This window comes from Canis lupus, chromosome 11, assembly GCF_048164855.1.
Source record: "Canis lupus baileyi chromosome 11, mCanLup2.hap1, whole genome shotgun sequence".
Lineage (NCBI taxonomy): Eukaryota > Metazoa > Chordata > Mammalia > Carnivora > Canidae > Canis > Canis lupus.
The window spans coordinates 34626595-34647894 of NC_132848.1; the positions used below are offsets into that span (position 1 = coordinate 34626595).

Below are 21300 nucleotides of genomic sequence, written 5' to 3' on the forward strand. Positions count from 1 at the left end.
TTGCATTTGTTGTTCCCTCTGCCCAGAAATCCTTTCTCTAGAAACTTTCATGGCTCATTTCCCTTATTTCAGAATCTGTGTTCAAATGTTGCTTATAGGAAGACATTTCCTGATCACTCTATATGACTAACCTTGTGCATTTTTTTTTTTTTTGTGCTCCCTCTCCCAACCTTAATCTTCCTCACAGCACTCATCACCACCTGATATGGTATGTATTTATTTCTTTACTATTGGCCTTTTTCCACAAGAGTCAAAGCCATAGGGGCAGGGAATTTTTTCTGTTTTATTTACTGCTCTCAGTGCGTGGCATATTACAGATGTTCAATAAATATTTGCTGATGGAAGAATGAATTAATTTGAATATCTTTCTTAAAAAGATTTCATTTATTTTTTCTTTTTTAAAAAAGATTTTATTTTTAAGTTATCTTCTATACCCAACATGGGAGTCAGTTTACAACCCTGAAGTCAAGAGTCATATGCTCTACCAACTGAGCCAGCCAGGCACCCTTCAGATATCTTTTTAAAAACGCCTTCTATAAGCTGGACACTATAGGAGGAAATGAGGATAAAAACAAAGTCAAATAATAATGAACTCTGCTAGACCCTTCATGTGTATATCATTTTATTTAATCTATTCAACTGACTTTCTTCTTTCCCTTCTCTTTCTATATTGAGTTCCTACCATGTATCAGGAAATACTGGAGGCACTGGAGATATGGCTGTGAATACAAATGGTAACTGAGTCTCAGAAAATTGAATAATCTACCCAAAGTGTTTACAGAAGCCATATTTCAATATTTCTGATAGTGTACAGCACCAGAATTTCTGTGCTCTATAGGCACAAAGTCATTGCACAGTAAACCCTTATTATTTGATTCACTAACCATACTGAGTTTTATATGGTCTCTATATACTGAATGAATTGAAATGAATGAGACGTCTAACGAGTAATTTCATGTAGTATGTGCCTACTGTTCTAGAGTGAAGACTCTATAAACAAAGGTTATCACCCCCAAATTTTGTTAGCTATGTTTTGGGTTTCTTAAAACAAGTTTTTAAAACAGAAGTTTGTTGCTTTTATTGTAATGTATCACTCCCAGACAAATTGTATTCATATGGACTCATTCTATTTCTTCCCAAATACCACCCTCCATCTGTCTTTTCCTTGACAGATCTTGTCCATTTCCTTATTCTGTCCAATCCACAGAATCCTTGTCTCTTCTGTAAGTCTCTCCAGACTAAACCAACCTTGGTCAGTAATTTCTACCATCTGTTCTCTTTCTACCTGCCTAAATACCAATTTCCTTTGGGTATGCATGAGTTGGATTTAATCAGATATTAACTACAGGGCATAATAATAATTAATTAGCCATTGTTTCATTTATACTATTATGAAAACTAATCATCTGTTACTTTATATTCTGCCTTTCTTAATCATCATAGTTTAGACTGCATCTTTCTCAGAAGGAAAGCTGATTTTTTTGTGTGTGTCTTGTGTCTTTAATCATCTTTACTTGTCAGGTCTCATCTCTTTATACTGTAGTGCTTCTTTAAGGACAAAAAGTGGGTTTCAGGGCAGCCCCAGTGGCGCAGCGGTTTAGCGCCGCCTGCAGCCCAGGGTATGATCCTGGAGACCCGGGATCGAGTCCCATGTCGGGCTCCTTGCATGGAGCCTGCTTCTCCCTCTGTCTCTGCCTATCTCTCCCTCTGTGTGTGTTTCTCATGAATCAATAAATCAATCAATCAATCTTTAAAAAACAAAAACAAAAACAAAAAGTGGGTTTCATAATCTTTGTATCCACATGATAGGTGACCCAAGGCTTTCATATAAAGATATTGTTTAACAAATAGGCTTTCTGGCTATCCTGTTTAGAGATGGCAAAATCTAAACAGTTCAGTTGAAACTGAATCTTATGTGAAAAAGCTAAAATAGAGAAAACTTAAAATATTTTTCATTTATTATTCTTCACCAAGTCCTATTATTTTAAGTAGAATATCTTAAAATAATCAAATTGGAAATGACCTTAATTCATTAATTAACTATTTTATTTGATTTAAATGAGTATTCATGCTTTCGTGGTATTACTTTTTTCTTCCAATGGACTATAAATTCCTCAAAGACAGAGTCTCTACTATCTAATCTCTCCTTAGCAGCAATATCTACTAATGTGCTTCATCATGTAGTAAGGTGCTTACTAAATCTTGATCATACACATAAAGGGGGAAAATGAAGCTGGTTCACTTAATAAGGGAAACTCTATATGGCAAAAAAAGGCAGTGGGGTGAATGGTGGTACCATGTACTAAAATGTGGACAGAAGGAAAGAAATATGAAGCAACAGGAAATCAAGAGCTTAGGTTAGGATATGTTAAACTTAAGACACCTACTATACATCCCAGGGGATGAGATGAGTAGGTAGTCTGTTACCAGTCTGATGCTGAGGGGACAGGTCAGGGCCAGAGATATAAATTCAGGAGCCAGAGGCATATTTAAATCACTGGCATGGATATTGACTCTGGGCACTCAGAAATTGCAAAGAGGTTCCCTATTGTGTCCTAGAAATCAAGTGAAGAAAGTATTTCAAGAAGGACAGAATACTCAGTCACCTTAAAATGCACTGGGGAATACATTTAAAAAAAAAGATTGAGAACTATTAGATGAGGCAATGTTGGGTTGGTGACTTTTGATGAGTACCTTTGCAGTGGTGTAGAAAGCATGAAAGCCTAATTACAGTGGGTTCAGGAGAAAAAGATGAGTAAGGTGAATAGAAAAAAGTGAGTGCAGAAAACTCTTCTGAGGAAGAGTGCACTATGAAGAGCAGAGTCATGGGGAGGCAGCTGGAGAAGTGGAATTGAGGGAAGGTGTTTTTGTTTTTAAGATGAAAGATGTTTTTGAGTGAAGACAGAAATGACCTAGAAAATATATATATATATATATATATATATAAAGGTTAATGTAAGAAAGGAGATAAATTCAGGAGCAAAGTTCCTGAGAAGATAAGAAGGAAAGGAATCCAGGACACAAGTGTAGAGGCTGGCCAAAGAAGAAAGTTGTGACAATCCACCCATCATGATAGAAGGGGAGACACAAAGGATATATGATAGGGGCAAATGGACAGAAGACCAGTGGTGGAAAGAATTCTTCCCGTGAACTCTACTAACATCCTACTCCAAACCTTCACCATCAGACCTCTTTTCAGCTGGCCTCCTTGCATCTACTCAGATTGCCCTAGTCTCTTCTACATGTAGTAGATGTAGTAGCCAGAGTATTTTAAAATATAAATGAGGTCCCCTTAATTTAACTCACAAAATGGTCCGATGCCATCTCACTTAGAAGAGAATCAAAAGTCCTATACAACCTTAGGCCATCTGGTTTTTGCTTACCTTTTTTTTTTTTTTTTACTTCATCTACCATTCTTCTTCTTACTAACTTGGTCTAGTCTCCTTGCTCTTCCATAAGCATACCAAAGCATCCTGTCATCTCAGGGACTTTGACCTTGTTCTTTCCACATTCCTCTTCCAGATTTTCTCAGAGATCTTTTTCTTACTTACCTAAGTTTCTACTCAATGTCACTTTCTCTGAGAGGCCCTCTCCATTCACCTCAGCCTCCCCATCCCCTGCTGTCTTTCTTTAGAGCACATCACTACTTGCCATCATAACATGTCTTTATTCATTTACTCTTGTTTCCCCACTGTAAGGAAAACTCCACAAGGTAAAGACTTCACCTGTCTTTCAGTGCTTAGAACACAGCACAAAGTAGATCTCAACTGTTTGCTGAATAAATGATTGAATGACTCAGAGAAATACAGAGGGTCACTTTTTTCTGGATTAGGAAGATTTCAAAGATTCAGACAAATTTTCCGAGTTTCTGATTTTATGAAATAAAACCATCATGAAAGAATACCACTTATTAATTTTATTTATTTTTTTTTTTTTTTAATTTTATTTTTAAAAATGACATATAAGAAGATTAACTATGAGGTATAATATGCATTAAGCACTTACCTGATCTTTGAGAAATTTTCTGATATTTCGATGGGCTCGGGAACATTCTGTTAGTAAGCTGAGAACTGGAGTTAGACCTTCTCTATAGCTACTTCCCTAGAAAGAAAACCAGACATATATATTAGTTTCTGACAGCATTATTTTCCTCTATATAACCGAGCACATTAATACTCCTTTTTGAGGGAGAGGCATTTTATGTTACCAAAGCTTTACAAACTACTTAAGAAGTTATCTTCCTAACGATGTTTCCATTCCATCAATTATGTTCATGTTTATAATGTCTGTTTTTATTCTCCCTGGATCTTTCTACATTTTGTGGGGTCCTCAATGGCTCAGCCCATGGGCATAAATGAGGCAAAGGTTTTGAAAGCCCACCCACATTACCTTGCTGCCTTTTAATATACCTGACAAAGCAAATGACATACAAAAGAAAATAAGCAGCTCACACCAAATGAAATATTGATGATTTTTTTTAAAAGATAGCTTTTAGGTATTATGGAAAGTGTTTATCATCAAGTGTTTTGGGGGATAATTTTTATTTCTATGTCTTATAAAATAACTACATGGATAAGTAATTAATTTTTCCTTCACCTTCAGGCACGAGTCACAATTTTGGTATTGCATCAACAAAATTCTTGGCTTTAAACAATTAAATTCACTGGTTTTTGTAACTAATCATATATTGTAATAAAATGATTTCCAGGGTATAATTATGCAATATGTCAGCTATTAAAAAAAAACTGAAATTTAAAAATCATGTCCTGTGATGTTTGCATATATGGCACACATTTACATTAGAAACATCTTTCCAAGGCCACCATTTTATCAGCCTTACCTTGTCTATTCTCTTCTCCATAAAACTGAGTAAAACATGAATGGCTTCCATATTCATACCATTGTATACCATGGTATTGTTTTTCAAAACAGTTTCTTTCTCAGACGTTTTATCACTGGGCAGTTCATCTAGTGTCGTTGCCTCTTGGGCCGTTTCTTCGTGGGTTAATGGACAAATGAGAACATCCAAACAAGAGACCGGAACATTGCTTAAAAGGTTGACTGCATTGCTGAAAAGCAATTTAAAAATACAATATTTTAATTTTACTGAATAGTCCTTTAAAATGCAAACATAATAAGAAGTTCAGAAATGACTTCCAGGAGTCAATTAAAATTTTTCTTTTTCAAAACAAGCCTTTAATATTACCTGGCATTTACTGACTAAGAGACAGAAAATAAAGAGAACTGTTTAAAGTTCACATATGACAAATTAGAAAGAACAGATGTTAAATGGACACAATCACATAATGTCATGTCACATTCTGAAATGCTAAAATAGGAATTAGTGAGCTTTAATACAGCTCTTTAATTTTATTACAACACAATGCTAGCTTTATATTTTTTCCTTGGGATTTTAAATCCTTTTGTGGAGCCACTGGTATTTTATTATTCCTTAGATTATAACATAAAGCATCTGAGAAGCTGTATATAAGCAGCTTATCACAGAGGCAACAGCATTAAAAACCAAATATTATAGGATTAAGTTTTGTTCTTTCTAGACATAAAAAATACAATTTTTAGATCATCCTATTTTTTAAAAGACATTAGGAGAAAATGGGTAATGGTACTTTTTATCTTTTTTTCATCACCAGGTCTCTTTAAAGAAGCCAGCATAGCCATTTCAAATTTCTATCCTGTAGGTCCTTCTACTATGCATTAATGAATACACGCACCTGGAATGCACACCAGTAGGGGGAACCCAAACCTTGTGTTTTTGGTATTACATAAAAATCTTGTTCTGTTGTTAGTGTATAAGAGATTAAAGTGACATTAATAATTTAAAAATTAGACATGTTCTCAATTAACAGATTTTCCTTCAGGCATTATTTCACAGTCTTTCATCTAAAAGGAGGCAGTATTCTCTGCTAACTGGATCTTCTAAGCCTGTGCCTCAGAACTTCCTGATAAACAACAATGGAAAGACAGGCATTACATTTCCTAGTGACAGAGAAGCAGATCTAAAAATAACCACATCCTGACTAAAAATAAACTCTTGCAAATGCAATCAGAAAGTCTAACCACTTGGAAACCAAACTCAGGGCTTAATCTATCCGATGCTGCCTTAATTTAGAACATAGTAATTCCTTTTAATTTAGATTATAGTGACACTCTCAAAGATAAAGTAAACAACAAAACAGAAATAAAATACACATTTTTTTCTTTCTTTCAATTTGAAGTGTAGCTCTCATTTCCCCAAGATTATTTCCTTCCTTCTTTTTACATTATGGAAAAAATATTCATAAGAGATCAAAGTTTAAAAATTAGATAATGCAGAACAATGAATAGTAATGTAAAGGGTATCTAAAAAATATGAACCAAGAAAAAAATAACAAGTCCTATGAATATACAGTTTCTGGTTAAAATACAAGTTATTTGGTGGTCCCCATGAAAAATCTGTTGCTGCTGCTGTGATTACTACTCGCTACTGTTAAACAAAGGTCTTAATTTTGATTATTTAAAAAAAAAATCACAAATGGTTGAAATACAACACTTTTCCCACAAACTTTCTTTCAAAAATTTTTGCAAATATCTGTAGTTCCTTATCTAGAGTTAAAAATGTTTTGCTTCTGACTTAAGCATTTGGAAACTGTTATTAAATATAGATTCACTGAGGATGAAAACAAAACGAAAGAACCCTGCCATAGAATTACTTTCTAAAACTGTATAAACCATTTTGAAATGTTAGGGTTTTTTTCAACACATAGGGCAATAGGCACTGGAGTCCATTGATAGTATGATTCTCTAAATCTACCATAGAGACCATACTGAAAAGTTTAAGATAATGCATTTCATTATAAAGGAATGTTTCCCGTTAAATTCATTTAAAATAAGCAGTTTCCAAGAATCTGGTAAATTTAAGAAACAAAATGTAGAGTTTGATTCAACAAATGTTTGGAGGTTTTATAGACTTTTCAAGAAAAGTTCCCATTTTCTCATTTCTTATTAAACAACCAGGTTTCCAAACAACGCAAAATTAATTTTCTGGCTCACTGTGTTTGAGCTATTCTTTTTAAGTAAGGAAGGCCCGCTTTTTGAGCTCTGTCACTTCTCTGACAGTTTTATTTGTGGTAGAAGGGTGTATGAAATTCTCCAGCTACCAGGAAGTCAGTGACTATGCACAGATCCGCACAATGGTGTTTGCATTCCTACTCCAGGGGGTAGAAATACTGTGTATATTACTCTCCCCTTTTCAGCTTCCTAGAGATCATTAATCACTGGGACATGACATCCTCCCACTCATGCTCCCAGCCCCCTCCTGATATGCAGATTCAAAAGCAATGCCTATTTAGAACTCCTTAATGCTCTGATTAAAGCCTTTTTATTTGTGAGAGAGGGAAGGCAATCTAAAATCTAGTCCTGTATCATTGGCCTAACATAACTTAATATCAAATAACAACGAGGAACATGATAATGGTACATGTAGACCTATAGCCATTAACAAATCTTTCTGGTTCAAATGTATCTTCTTTATATTTGGGGCTCACATATCTTTTTTTTTTTTATGGCTTGAGTTTACTTAAACCTTAAGATCTCTAAAAGATTAAATTCCTAAATTTAATCTAGCTCAATTCAGTAATTATTTATTAATTATTTGTGTCAGGCATTGTTTTATGAAGAAAAGAGACAAATCCCTGCCTTTATGGAACTTATGTTCCAGCACGAAGAGAACAGTCAATGAAAAGTAAAAACAAATAAGATGACTGAATAGCACGATTGAAGGTGGTAAAATGGCCTGGCAAGGAAACCCAGGACGGTAAGACCGAACATGTGAGTTATAATTTTGAATAGAGTAGTTAGGGTAGTCCTCACTAAAATGGTGTCTTTTAAGCAAAGTCTGAAAGGAAGTAAGGGAGTGAACCATGTGCCTAAGTGGGGAAAGAACATTTCACATAGAAGAGGAAGAGCAAAGACTCCAAGGTAGAAGTAGTGGTATGACTGAAGAACTGTAAAGAAGTTAATCTTGCTGAACCACAAATACAGAAAAAGGAGTAGGATAGGATATCAGATAGGTATAGGGGGGGCAGATTGGTTTTGCAGGCTATTATAATTTAATTTTAATCTCAATGAAATGGGAGCCACTGTAGGGTTCTAGATGGTGATATACTCTAATTTACTTTAAAAGGGTCACTCTACTGTATTGAGAACTGATGGTAAGACATCAAAGGTGAGAAGAATGAAGATGTTACTATAATAATTCAGGTGACTGATCATGATGGTAACAGTGAAGTGATTGTATCTGGATACATTTTGAAGGATATTTCTTGATAGGTAGTTGTGACGTGTGAGACCAAGGTTGTAGCCTTAGCAAGTGGAAAGCTAGAGTTCCCATAAACTGAAATGCGAAATGCTGCAGGAGAAGCAACTTTTTAGGGGAAGACTAAAAGCTTAACTTTGAATATGTTAAGTTTGGGACATCTATTAGATTTCTAACTGGAGATGTTAGCCGGAAGTTAACTATAAGAGTCTGGAGTTCAGGGAGGGAAATCTGGATTAGAGACAAAACTGAGGAGTCATTAGCATGTAGATGGTGTTTGAAGGTAAAAGACTGGATTAGAAAAAAAAAAAAGACTGGATTAGATCAGTGAGGGAATGAGATGGACTGAAAGACTATGAAGGCTGAACCTGAGGCACTCTATGTCTAGAGGCTGAGGAACTGAAGAAGAAATTACAACTATGAAGTAGGAGGAAAACCAAGATAGTATGGTATCCTGAAAAAATGTATATACACAAAAATGGAGTGATCACCTTGTCAAATGATGTGGACAGATCAAGTAAATCATGTTACAGGTGAGAAATGTCCACTGGGTTTAGCAACATGAAAGTCACTTGTGACCTCAATAATAGTCATTCTGGTGCAGCAATGGCTCTAAAGCCCAAGCATATCAAACTCAAGAGAGAACAGCAGAAGAACCAGACAGTCAACAGCTAGAGGAGTTTTTCTGTAAACAGCAAGAGAAGACTGGAGGAGCTGCAGGTGAGAAGTTTCAAGAAAACTTTGGATAAGATATGGATGGAAAGACTGCTGAATGCTGCTCTCAGCAAAGCATATCTTTTTAACCCACAGCAACCTGATCATTGTTCTCTAAATGTGCCATACACACATACTGTTTTCTGTATTTAGCCATGTGTTCTCCTGCCTAGAATGTTCTCATTCTTTAAGACTAGCTTAAACCTTACTTCATTCTCAATAAATACTTACTCTGCCTTGTGCTAGGTGCTAAGTATACAGTATAAAGCAAAGGACAAGGCCTCTAATGGAGGGGCCTTAGTAGACAATGAGACCAAAAAAGTACATGTATGTGTGTGTGGAGTGGGGTAGGGGTATTACAAAGGGGATTGCCATGATGAGATGTAGATTATGGCCAGATGGGTTACTGATGACCTCAAACCAGAGTTATTCTGGCAAAGAAGAAGGTACAGAAGCCAGGGAAACAGATTTCCCCAATGAGGCTGCAGATTATTAATAAGTGCAAAAGGACAACAGAAATTTACTCTTAAACATAAAGACAGAGGGAAGCCATGAGGATTCTAAGCAGAGATATGCTTTTTGAGAAACAACTCTGCATGCATGCAGTGGAGAGGATGGACCAACCTGTTGGGTTAGGTAAAATGTCCTACAAGCCAGAGCAGCCTCAGTGTTTAGAAGTGGAGAAGGAAGATGGTCTGACAGCTCTGGGGTTGGGTGCTTCAAAACTGGCAGGACAGAACAAATGAGGGTGTATACATAGGTTGAAATCATGAACCAGTGCTTTAGAATAGAGAGGTAAGAATGTAAACCCATAGGGAGCTTATAGGTAGGAGAAATAGGAATCATCAGGAGACCAGAGGTTTGGATGAGGATGGAGAACAGGTGCAATATGAGTAAGAAAGACTTTCCTCATCATGTTAGAACACAGTGAGCTTGTCCTTTAAATTTTATTAGCAATTATTATTTGGACAATTAAGTCACTGGGGAACTACTCAAAAACTATCTTTTGACAGCTCTTCTACTATGGTCTTGAATTGGTTTCTAACTTTTCATAAAATTTATGTCTTGTCTCCTCATTTAGACATTATGTTCCTGTAGAGTATGTACTGTGGAGCCCTTCAAGGACCTAGTATGGTGCTCAATGATAGTTCAAAAAATATCTGTTCACCTAGATAACTGTTACTCACAGTAAGAATCAGGTTAAAGAGCTAGGAGCTTTAATGATAACAAAAAAATAAAATAAGACTCCCTTTCTTCAATCTCTCCAGACAAAGTAAACTCTCTTGTTTTCTGTATGCCTGTATAAGCTTGTTTGTGTCTTAAACAACACTCATCAAAATAACTGCACTTATTTATTCACATGTCTGTTATGTCCCTTAGCTGGTGAGCCCTGGAGAACAGAGATTGGACTATATTCATCTTTGTTGTCCTTGAGCTCAGCATAGTGCCTAATATATAGTTAAGTGCTCAGTTAATAAATATAAGCCAAATGAAATCATCCAGTTTTCAAACTTCTGCAAAAAAAATTTTATTGAAGTTTTCACCATGTTAAGAGCAGTTACCAACTGTCACTAAACATTATTACAATATTATTGACTTCATTCCCTATGTTGTACTTTTCATTCCTATGACTTAATTATTTTATGATACAAAGTTTATACATACTCTTAATCTCCTTCATCTATTTTACCCATTTCCCCATCTCTTCTCCCCTCAGTTTTCAAACATTAATTAAAAGTCGGCCATGTTTAAGACATTATGCCTACCTAATGCTGTGGTAGTAATCATTTTGCAATATGTAAGTCTGTCAAATCAACACCATTGTACACCTTAAACTGAAACAATATACATCCGTTGTATCTCAATAAAGCTGGAAAAAAAAGACATTTCTTAGGACTGTAATGAGGTATTATTAAGTACTAAATTGTCTCATTCAATATATGAGATAAAAAAAGTTCGTCTAAGCTAAGAATAAAAAAGGCAAGGAGGTAAGTACTTTTTAAAGACATACTGGCTCTTTGAGTGCAGGAAAAAAAAAAAAAAAAGAGAAAGTGTTTTGTAGATGCCAATATGCTAAGTGAAAGAAATTAGACTGAGAGGCTAAAAGGAATTAAATCAGATCTGGTCCATCTCTCCCCTCACCTCTCCAGCATTTAGGCCATTCCCATCTTCCCCCTTCTCTCTAGAATAAAACAAAACCACAACCACATCCACATCCACATGTGGCTATTTATGCATAAGCTTACTGATTATGGACAAGAGGGCTGAAAATACTTTCAGGAAGACAGCAGAGATGAACAGATTTAGGATGCCCTTTAATGTATCAAAAAAGGTGGCTCAAACCAACACTTTACTTGTTACTTTAAGTACAGACAAAAGGAAATGAAATAAATAGATTTTAAAAACTATCTAAGATACTGATTAGTGGAAATAAAGGTTAAGGTCAGCTGTCTATGTGAGCTAACTCATTTTATCTCTACGTCCCTGTCCTCTTGATTGCTCTGGGGGCGGGGACAAAAGGACACTGTCGTACAAAGACAGCACATCAACAAAAGCTGTTGCCAAGCCATGTTTTTACTCACTCATCTCCTGGAGGAGCCTAGAATGTTCCTGTCATGCATGTATCATAAAATATATCTAGCTTGAGAAAAACTTAGATGAGTGGAAAATAGACTTCTCTACATGATCATAGGATGTACACAGAAGTTCCTACACAAAATATCAAAATCAAAAACAACTTTTCAAAAGAGATCTGGAACTCAGTATTGGATCAAAAAGCCAGCGTGCTTATTGTAATAAGAATAACAGAAGTGGCGGTGACAGTAGTGTGATGGCAGAAGCAGGGGCAGATCTCTCAGTTGTTGAGTGTTTCCTCAGTGCCAGAGACAGGGTGTTTTATTAATGTCTCATTTAATCATTACTACAACTCTTTGAATTTGAGGATAATGCATTATCATACACTATCCAGGTTTACCTATTTCATTACATTTTCTCTAAATCAAAGTGTCAAGAAGAAAAAAAACTTAGAAAATAACTTTAAAAAAATGGAACAAAATGTTACTTTGAAAATATTCTGATTTTTTTGTTGTTGTTGTTCTAACTTTGCCTTAGACACACACACACCTGATTTTCAGGCCACTATAAATATGCAGAATTTAATGGGTGTTACAATTTTAGTAAGTTTCCTAATATAGCCCTTTGAGGTTAATGCAGTTTTCTCTGTATTTAAATGGCTTAGCCTAGTGTCACTACTCTCAAATGGCACTAATCAGTTTAATTCTGATTAAAGGGACATGCAGGGCCATTCCAGATAAACTGTCAAGTCAGCAGCAACCTCAATCTCCTAGGAAAGCCTTTGAGAAATACGCCTATATCCTGTTTGTGGCTTTACGGATATCCCTTCTTATTTACAGTGTAGCTAATAGATATTTTATCAGACCAACTTTTAAGATAAAAGCAAATTTAAAGAAAAATATCTTTAAAATTTAAGAAAAAGTAAATATTATCAGAAGGAAAAGAAAGAAATCTGATTACTTTTTAAAAAATCTGATTTTTAAAATGTCTCTTCTTATTCTCTTTTTGATAAATACTGGGTGCTGTGTTAAAATATTAAATTAAAAAAATAAAACAAAACAAAAAAATATTAAATTTATCAGAGAAATCCTTAGCAATGTTTTTTGTAGCTAGTATAACAATTCCCAAAACACTTTCTCATTACATTCTTGTATGAATGCCATTTAACTTATGATATCTGGTTTCCAAAATAACAAACAAAAAAAAGCCATCAATTTACTCTTGGGCTTATTATGAATCCATTTCTTTAAAGTTTTAGTATCTGTATTTCTAGTGTCTCTTGATTATGAAAAAAATTACAGTGAATCAAAATGTTTAAGTCTTTTTAGAGGCTATAATTTATTGCACTTAATCTGATTATTTTTTAAAGGGACAGTCTCAAGAAAATCAAAGGAACTTTTGATCTGTAGCTGAAGAAAAAAGTCATACTTTTTACATGTGAAAAAAATAAGTTTTGAATGTTTGCCTACCAGAGTATGTAAAGATAACCTACCAACAAACTCTGTACAGTATCAAATAATAAATTGCTGATCCTAACTAAAATAATAAGGATTTGATTGAAAAATAACAATTAAGGTTATGTTTCATTTTACACTCTGGTTGTGTTCCTATGAAGTTTTACATAAGCCATATTTTGGAAAACAGAATATTATAAATGCTCAAAAGGCACTTTCTACTATTAAGAAGAACCCAATTTTATTTGTAAAGCAGAGTTAATGCCAAAGTTAATTGAAGATTTGAATTTATTTGCAGTGTTTAAAATACCATTTGTATTTAGGGTGCCTGGATGGTTCACTTGGTTCAGTGTTTGCTGTCAGCTCAGATCAAGATTCTAGGACCTTGGGGGATGCCTGGGTGGCTCAGTGGTTGAGAGTCTGCCTTCAGCTCAAGGCGTGGTCCAGGGTTCCAGACTGAGTCCTGTATTGGGCTCCCCAGTGGGGAGCCTGCTTCTCCCTTTGCCTGTGTCTTTGTCTCTCTGTATTTCTCATGAATAAATAATATCTTAAAAAAAAGATTCTAGGACCCTGGGATTGAGCCCACAAGTGGGGCTCCCTGCTCAGTGGGGAGTCTGCTTCTCCCTCTCCCTCTGCCCATCCCCCTGCTCATGGCTCTCTCTCTCTCTCAAATAAATAAATAAATAAATAAATAAATAAATAAATAAATAAAATCTTTAAAAAATACCATTTGTATTTTCAGAGACTAGAGCACCATATGCAGTCTTAACTGTTGTTCCTGCAAGTCTGATCTAGAATAGAAAGAGAACTAGAAAAATGCATGAACTCAGTTCTCAAAGAATGATATATTTCAACAGTAGTTCATCAACAGCTCCAACAGGCAAGTCACCAACACCTGAACTACTTTTTAAATACTTGAGACTGACCAAATTCTTATAGCAAGTTTTAAAAATTTAATTAATACATATTGCTTAAGGTATACTTTTCAGTATTTTTTTTTAAAAGATTTTATTTGTTCATGAGAGACACACAGAGAGAGGTGGAGACATGGGCAGAGGGAAAAGCAGGCTCCCCACAGAGAGCCAGATGTGGGACTCAGGGATCTTGCCCTGAGCGGAAGGCAGATGCTCAACGGCTGAGATACTAAGGCATCCCGGTAAATACTCAAAATGAAATCAGTGACAGTATTAGTTTGAGTGTAGTAATGAAAAGCAGGATTCAAATCCAAGCCCTGTCACTTACTAGGGCTATGTGATCTCAGAGAAATTGCTTCATCTTTCTATGCCCCAATTTCATCACCTGTCAAAAGGGGAAAATAGCAGTACTTACCTCATAAAGTGGGTGTGCTGATTAAAATAAGTTAATATAAAGCACTCAGCATCATGTCACTACACAGTATTCAATAACTACTGAATTGTGCTATTATTATTGTTGCTCTGGGTTTTATTGTTGAATGCAACAAATGCCAAATTGTCTTCTTTTGTTGGGACTCAATAAAGTCAAAAGGGATAGAATGAAAATTTCTCATGAGGACACAGTAATGATTTCTCACCAGTTACCTGATTTGCTGTAATATTTTCACTTTCTTGTGCTTACGACAACTAAAATTACATGCATAAAAACAAGAATTGATGATGTCCTTCACTAAGGTATCAACACAGAGGTTACCTACCTGTGCAGCTCTTCTGTTTTGTCTTCAGTTGGACCTACGATTAGTAAACAATGGCGAAGGACAGCTGCCATGACACGGAACTGATGAGAATCACTCTACAGCAAATAAAAAAGAGGAAAAATTGGGGATTGAATGCCTTAATGAGGGAGTTTGGGGTATCACTACATCCCTTACATCCCTGAGAGTCATCATATGGTCCACCTGTCCCCCTGAACAGTCATTCTTCTAGCATACGTAATAGAAGTCAGGGTATTGTAGAAAAAGTTCTCAGTACTTAGTGAATAGTTACTGTCTCATATGAAGAGCTACAGTCACCTCCAGAAATGGTTAAAAACAGAAGGTGGTGATCTAGCTAGCATTCCTTATGGCATGTCAGACAAAGAGATGCATGATCAATATCTAGGTATTTCCCATTGTTTAACCTTAAGATTTGATTCATCTGAGGATCTTTGCCATTTCCAGAAAGCCTAGATTCTTTTGATAGTATACTGTTCCAGTCTATTAATTGTTATAAAAGTTCAAATAGATGTAGTGCTATCAGATATCTTAATAGTGGGTTGTATATCTTTAATGCCTCATTTCTGGATTTTCAAAATCAATAAATTAAAATCTATAATCTATCAACTTCATTTTAATAAGTCTTCTTAATCTCCTAGGTCCCCCAAATCTTGTTAATTCTTTCAGAATTAGCAGCAAGTGATGAAAAAATAATGATGTGAGTTTAATCTCCTATTTCCCAACGTTTACTCATTGGTATTAAAGACACATAAAGAGTCAGAGGGACAAACACAAGCAGTAGGAAATAAGCTAACTTATGAATAACCACTTAGTTTACCTCCTCTTTTTTAGCAAGATCTTGCACTACTAACATTTCCTTAATCACCTGCATCAAGGTCATATCTCTCTTCTTCCAGATTTTTAGTAATTAAGAAGACAGATAAAATGAATGATCATTATAATAGAGATCCTGCACATGCTATACTTCAGGAAGTCACGAATTACTTCAAAAACTATTTGAAAATTTAAAAATCTTTATAAAAAACTTAAAAAGTTTAGCATATAATTTATCTCAAGTCTGTATAAAGTAAAATATACTCATATACATATATTCATAGATGTTCTTATATTCACATATATAACTCAGCCCTCTGAGAAGATATGTCTTATAAAATCTAACAAACAATAGAGCCTAATTTCATTACTCATAATGCAGATGACAGTATTTCAAGCATAAAACTGTCATATGTTCAATTTGGAAGAGACAGAAGCCTCAGTGGCATAATGGAAAAAGCACCGCACTTGGGAGTCTAGAGTCTAGGTTGTGACCCTAGACAAGTCATATAGCTACTCTGAGCCAGTTTCCCCACGCATCTCCACACATACATGACTGTTAGGGTTATAGAAGAATTAAAGAGGATGCTATACAAGGAAGTGCTTAGCACTTGCAATGGAACATTTGAAGGTGAGGGGGAAGGATGAGGGAGGAAGGAAACAGAAGATAGAGCTAAAATGAGTGATCATGAAATAATCGAGTGTTGTGGAAGGAAGAGAGAAAAGGGAACAAGGAATCGGTGGAATGCCAGAGACACAAAGACTGGCAGGGTTGACCTGGACACCATCCCATTTGCCATCCATTTCTAAATGCCTGAAACAAAATTCTCTAATATGCAAATACACTTTTACTTTCCCCAAATTACATGAAGCACACTGAAACACATATGAAATTCTTCCACTTCTTAATTCTTTTTTTAAAAAAAAGATTTTATTTATTCATGAGAGACAGAGAGAGAGGCAGAGACACAGGCAGAGGGAGAAGCAGGCTCCCCACAAGGAGCCTGATACAGGACTCGATCCTGGACCCCAGGATCACGCCCTGAGCTAAAGGCAGATGCTCAACTGCTGAGCCACCCAGGTGGCCCCAACCCTTTTTTTTTTTTTTTAAAGATTCATCCATTCATTTTAGAGAGTGAGCAAGTGTGAACAGTGGAGAGGGGGACAGGGAGAAGGAGAGGGAGAGGGAGAGAGAAACCTAAGCAGACTCTGCACCCAGCCAGAGCCCCAGGTGGGGCCCAATCCATGACCCTGAGATCGCGACCACAGTTGAAACCAAGAGTCCGATGCCCAACTGACTGTGTTACCTAGGCACTCCTTCAATTTCTTAACTCTTAGAATATATTTTCCTTGGTTTTGAAAATTAAGTGGTAATGCACTTCCTTTTAAACTAGATTTTTCTGAGGCATCTGGGTGGCTCAGTTAAGTGCCGACTCTTGATTTTACCTCAGGTTACAACCTCAGGGTCGTGAGACAGAGCCCTATGTTGGGCTCTGCACTGAGCAGGGAGTCTGCTTGGTATTCTCTCTCGCCATCTCTCTGCCCCTTCCCATCTCCACGTACTCACTCGCATGCACACGCTCTCTCTCAAAACAAAACAAAACAAAAACCTAGGTTTTCCTTTATTCTAGATATCACAATTGTTCTCTTCTCATGCTGATATTGACAAGCAAAACTATCCATTTTGCTCTTTACTTGCAGCTGTAAACCAAAAATCCTACTTCCTTCTGTCCCAACTTTTACAACACCAATTCCCAAGTTATACCTATGTCTGTGATGCCCTCTTTACCATAAATCCACTAAATTCTCTTTATTTTTCTACCCAAAACAACTGCTAAAATCCCTGGATTGTTTCCTCCACTACTGGCAATCACCAATTCCTTTTCATCTTTCAGGTCCCAGCTAAAATATTTTATTAGAGAAGCCCCTTCCTTGACCACTTTATCTAAGTAGGTTTCTTCCTTCATTATTTTCTATCACTGTATCTTGTTACTACCATTCCTTTCATAAAATCATAATTTGTAATGACACATTCATTTATATACTTGCATACCCATTGTTTTTAATTTTTTAAAAATTTTTATTTATTTATGATAGTCACAGAGAGAGAGAGAGAGAGAGAGAGAGAGAGAGGCAGAGACACAGGCAGAGGGAGAAGCAGGTCCATGCACCGGGAGCCTGACGTGGGATTCAATCCCGGGTCTCCAGGATCGCGCCCTGGGCCAAAGGCAGGTGCCAAACCGCTGCACCACCCAGGGATCCCCACATTGTTTTCTGTACTGATCTATTACCTTCACAAGTTTAGAGTGCATGTGTTTAATAGGTGTTCAATAATTATTTATTTCTTTATTTTAGAGAGGGAGAGAGAGAGAAACGAGAGAGAGAAAGACACAGAACGAGAGAGAAAGAGAATCCCAAGAAGGTTCCATACCCAGTGTGGAGTCCACATGGAGCCCACAGCCCTGAGACCATGACTCAACAGAAGCCAAGAGTCCAATGCTCAACTGACAGAGCCACTCAGGTGCCCCCGTGTTTGAGCATTTTTAATGTAAATTATAAGTAAAACAAAAAGCGACCCAGTCATCAGTGGGCAGTTAGATACATTTTTACAAAAATGAGCATATCCATATAACCAGCATAAAAATGATCCAAAGCCAAGATCAAGAACTCCAGAAATCTCTTCATGGCCTCTTAGAATGATAGTCTCCTGCTCCTCAAGGGTAATCCTAACTTCTAACATTGCAGATTAGTGATTTTTGTTGTCATTGAACTTTACTTGAATGAAATAATAAAATACAGACTCTTTTGTGTCTGGTTGTGAGATTCATTCAGGTTGTTATGTGTACCCACAGTCTCTTCATTTTCATCACTTGAGAGCAGTGCTATTCGAGGTGCAGTCTATGGACCAGCGCTGGGCTGGTCCACACCATTTGCTAATGACCTGCAGTGCCACAAGTGCCAAAGGTGTGCATGAACACTTAAAGACTTTTCCAGTTTGACACTGTGTGTAATATTGTACTATATGAAAGTTTTATTCTGATAGCTAATGCAAAAAAATTCTAGTTAGGTGAAGAAAGCACTGCTGAATATAATGAATATATTACAATTTACTTATCTATCCTACTCGTGATGTTTCCAGTTTGGGGCTATATTCATGAAAACTGCTGTGAGTATACTTTCTTACATCTCATTTGCTGTGTCATAGGGCATATACATATGCCAAGCTTTAGAATATGTTCCCAAAAAGCATTTCAAAGTGTTTATACCAACTTATACTCTCACTACTTGCTCTACAGTTGTGGTTAACACTTGGTATTGTCAGCCTTTTAAAATTTAGTCATTCTTGTGGGTGTGCAATGGTCTCTTGATTTTATTTTGCATTTTCCTGATGACTAATGAAGTTTCATACAACTACTGGTCATTTGAATACCTCTTTTGTGAATTACCTGTTCAAGCCTTTTGTCAATTCTTCTATTAGGTTGGCTGACTTTATAACTTTTTCTGGATATTCTTGATAGAATATTCTGGATAGAGTCATTTATTTATAGATGTCTTAAAAAATCTTCTCCCATTTGGTGGTCTGCTTTTTTACTTCCTTCTCTTGATGAGCTCATTTTAATGAAGACCAAGCTGTCAACTTTTCCTTTAAGATTTGATTTTTATTCTGTCCTGTTTTAGAAATCTTTGCCTACTTAAGAAATGTATGACTTAAAGTCATGAAGATAATCTGTTTCCTTTTAAAAGCTTTATTGTTTTACCTTTCATATTTAGGTTCTCATCCATCTCAAATTAATTTTTTGCATATGGTATAAGATAGGAATTCAAATTCATTTTTCTTCCATACAGCCATAAAATTGATTCAGTGCAACTTATTAAAAAGTCCATTTTTTCCCCAACTGCATTCCCACACTACCTGTGGCATAATCCAGTTGACTACATATGTATAGGTTTATTTCCAGACTCGACTCTATTCCACTAGTCTATGTCTCAGTCAAAATTTGTTGAATGAGTGCTCCCATTCAAGAAGTCTGGCCTGAATACTATTTCCTAGCATTGGCTATTCTGCTGTATGACCTTCCATAAGTAATTCATTCTGTCTGATCTTTCGTATCCTCATTTGTCAAATGGGGTGAATGCTCTTGTAGCACAAGGATGCTGGAAAGATTAAATATAATTGTTCTTTATAAAACATTATACAAATACAGTTTATATAACTATAATTTACTTGTTTCATCTTAGCTTTGATATCTTTAAGATATCAATATTCACTCCTCTGAAATTATATTATCTCCAAAGGTTGAGAAGAAAAAAAGTCATCAAAGATGAAGGGAGGAGAAAAAGAAAGCAAACAGGCTTGCTGTGACAGTGGAAATCCAAAATGAGATAACATTCAATTAAAACGGAGATTAAAAACTCAGGAAATTCTTTGAGATCTCGGGCAGCCCCAGTGGCACAGCGGTTTAGGGCCGACTTCAGCCCAGGGCCTGATCCTGGGGACCCAGGATCGAGTCCCACGTCAGGCTCCCTGCATGGAGCTTGTTTCTCCCTCTGCCTGTGTCTCTGCCTCTCTCTCTCTCTGTCTCTCATGAATAAATAAAATCTTTAAAAAAAAAAAAAAGGAAATTCTTTGGGATATCTTTATATATAGCCCTTACTTCTTTTTTTTTTTAATAATAAATTTATTTTTTATTGGTGTTCAATTTAGCCCTTACTTCTTAATTACAAATCTACTATTGTCCTGTTGCTTTTTTTCTCCTGTGCAAACTGTGGAAGATTACACTTTTGTTTGGTAAAGGTATCAATTTCCTCACATCTTTTCATTCAAAGTGTCAATGCCTGAGAAAGGGAGAATACTGCACAGCAATGAGTCCTAATAGGGTATTGTTACCCCAGGGTAGTTCTAATTTCTTCAAGAAGGTTTAGGAAACTTGTCTTATGAAAATGTAATTTCAATTCTATATAAAGTGAAAGACACTCAGACACAGAAATATACATACACACAAATTTATGCACAATTACCTAGAAATACAGCTATATCTCAGGTAGCATTTCATCATATGTTTCACCCTGGTCCTTTTGCTTACCTTTACCATGATTATTTGTCCTACCAAATTGTTTATGTTCAAAAACCTCTGCCTCCTTTGAGGCAAAGATAATATACTTTAGCTCTGCATCTTTTGCATCTAACGTGATTCTGGGCAGAGAGTAATAAATGCTTTTTTGAATTATTTACAAGGGGAGATATAAATGTTATAAAGTAGAGTGCTATAACTTTAAAATGGCTAGAAATCTGCTGCTCTAAACAGTGTTATTAAAGGTTTAGGCTTCTAGAGAATTTTTTAATAGCTTTGAATTTTTTTTTAAGATTTTTATTTATCTGAGAGACAGAAAGAAATAAAGTGAATGAGAAGAGAGGGGAGGGGCAGAGGGAGAGGGAGAAGCAGACTCCCTACTGAGGGGGGAGCCAAACTCAGGGCTCGATCCCAGGACCCTGAGATTATGACCTAAGATGAAGGCAGATGCTTAACCAACTTAGCCACCCACATGCCCCAACAGCTTTGGCATTTTAAAAGGTTTCATAAACTTTTCCTTCCTCTCTGCTAACTCTGGACTTTTTCTACCATATATTTCTGTATATAACATTTTATTTCTCATTAAACAAATATTTATTTATTTATTTATTTATTTATTTATTTATTTATTTATTTATTATTTTAAGCAGGCTCCATGCAGGGAGCCTG

General features: G+C 36.0%; 1 protein-coding gene and 1 long non-coding RNA gene across 8 annotated transcripts in view; one reads left to right on the forward strand and one right to left on the reverse strand.

The window, feature by feature from the left end:
- Positions 1-21300, reverse strand: part of RIC8B (RIC8 guanine nucleotide exchange factor B) — a 99595-nt gene that overhangs the window by 35419 nt on the left and 42876 nt on the right. For all 7 annotated transcript variants that reach the window (XR_012039352.1, XR_012039349.1, XR_012039351.1 and 4 more), the window contains exons 4-6: positions 14729-14823; positions 4841-5069; positions 4006-4101 (exon numbers count right to left, since the gene is read on the reverse strand). Coding sequence is in view for 3 of the 7 variants with exons in the window: in XM_072844233.1 (XP_072700334.1) it covers positions 4006-4101; positions 4841-5069; positions 14729-14823 (420 nt within the window). In the remaining 4 variants the exon portion in view is untranslated. The remainder of the gene's footprint in view (positions 1-4005; positions 4102-4840; positions 5070-14728; positions 14824-21300) is intronic.
- Positions 8917-18367, forward strand: LOC140642969 (uncharacterized). The gene is made up of 2 exons (XR_012039353.1): positions 8917-9034; positions 17915-18367. It is a non-coding gene; the product is annotated as an uncharacterized lncRNA (long non-coding RNA).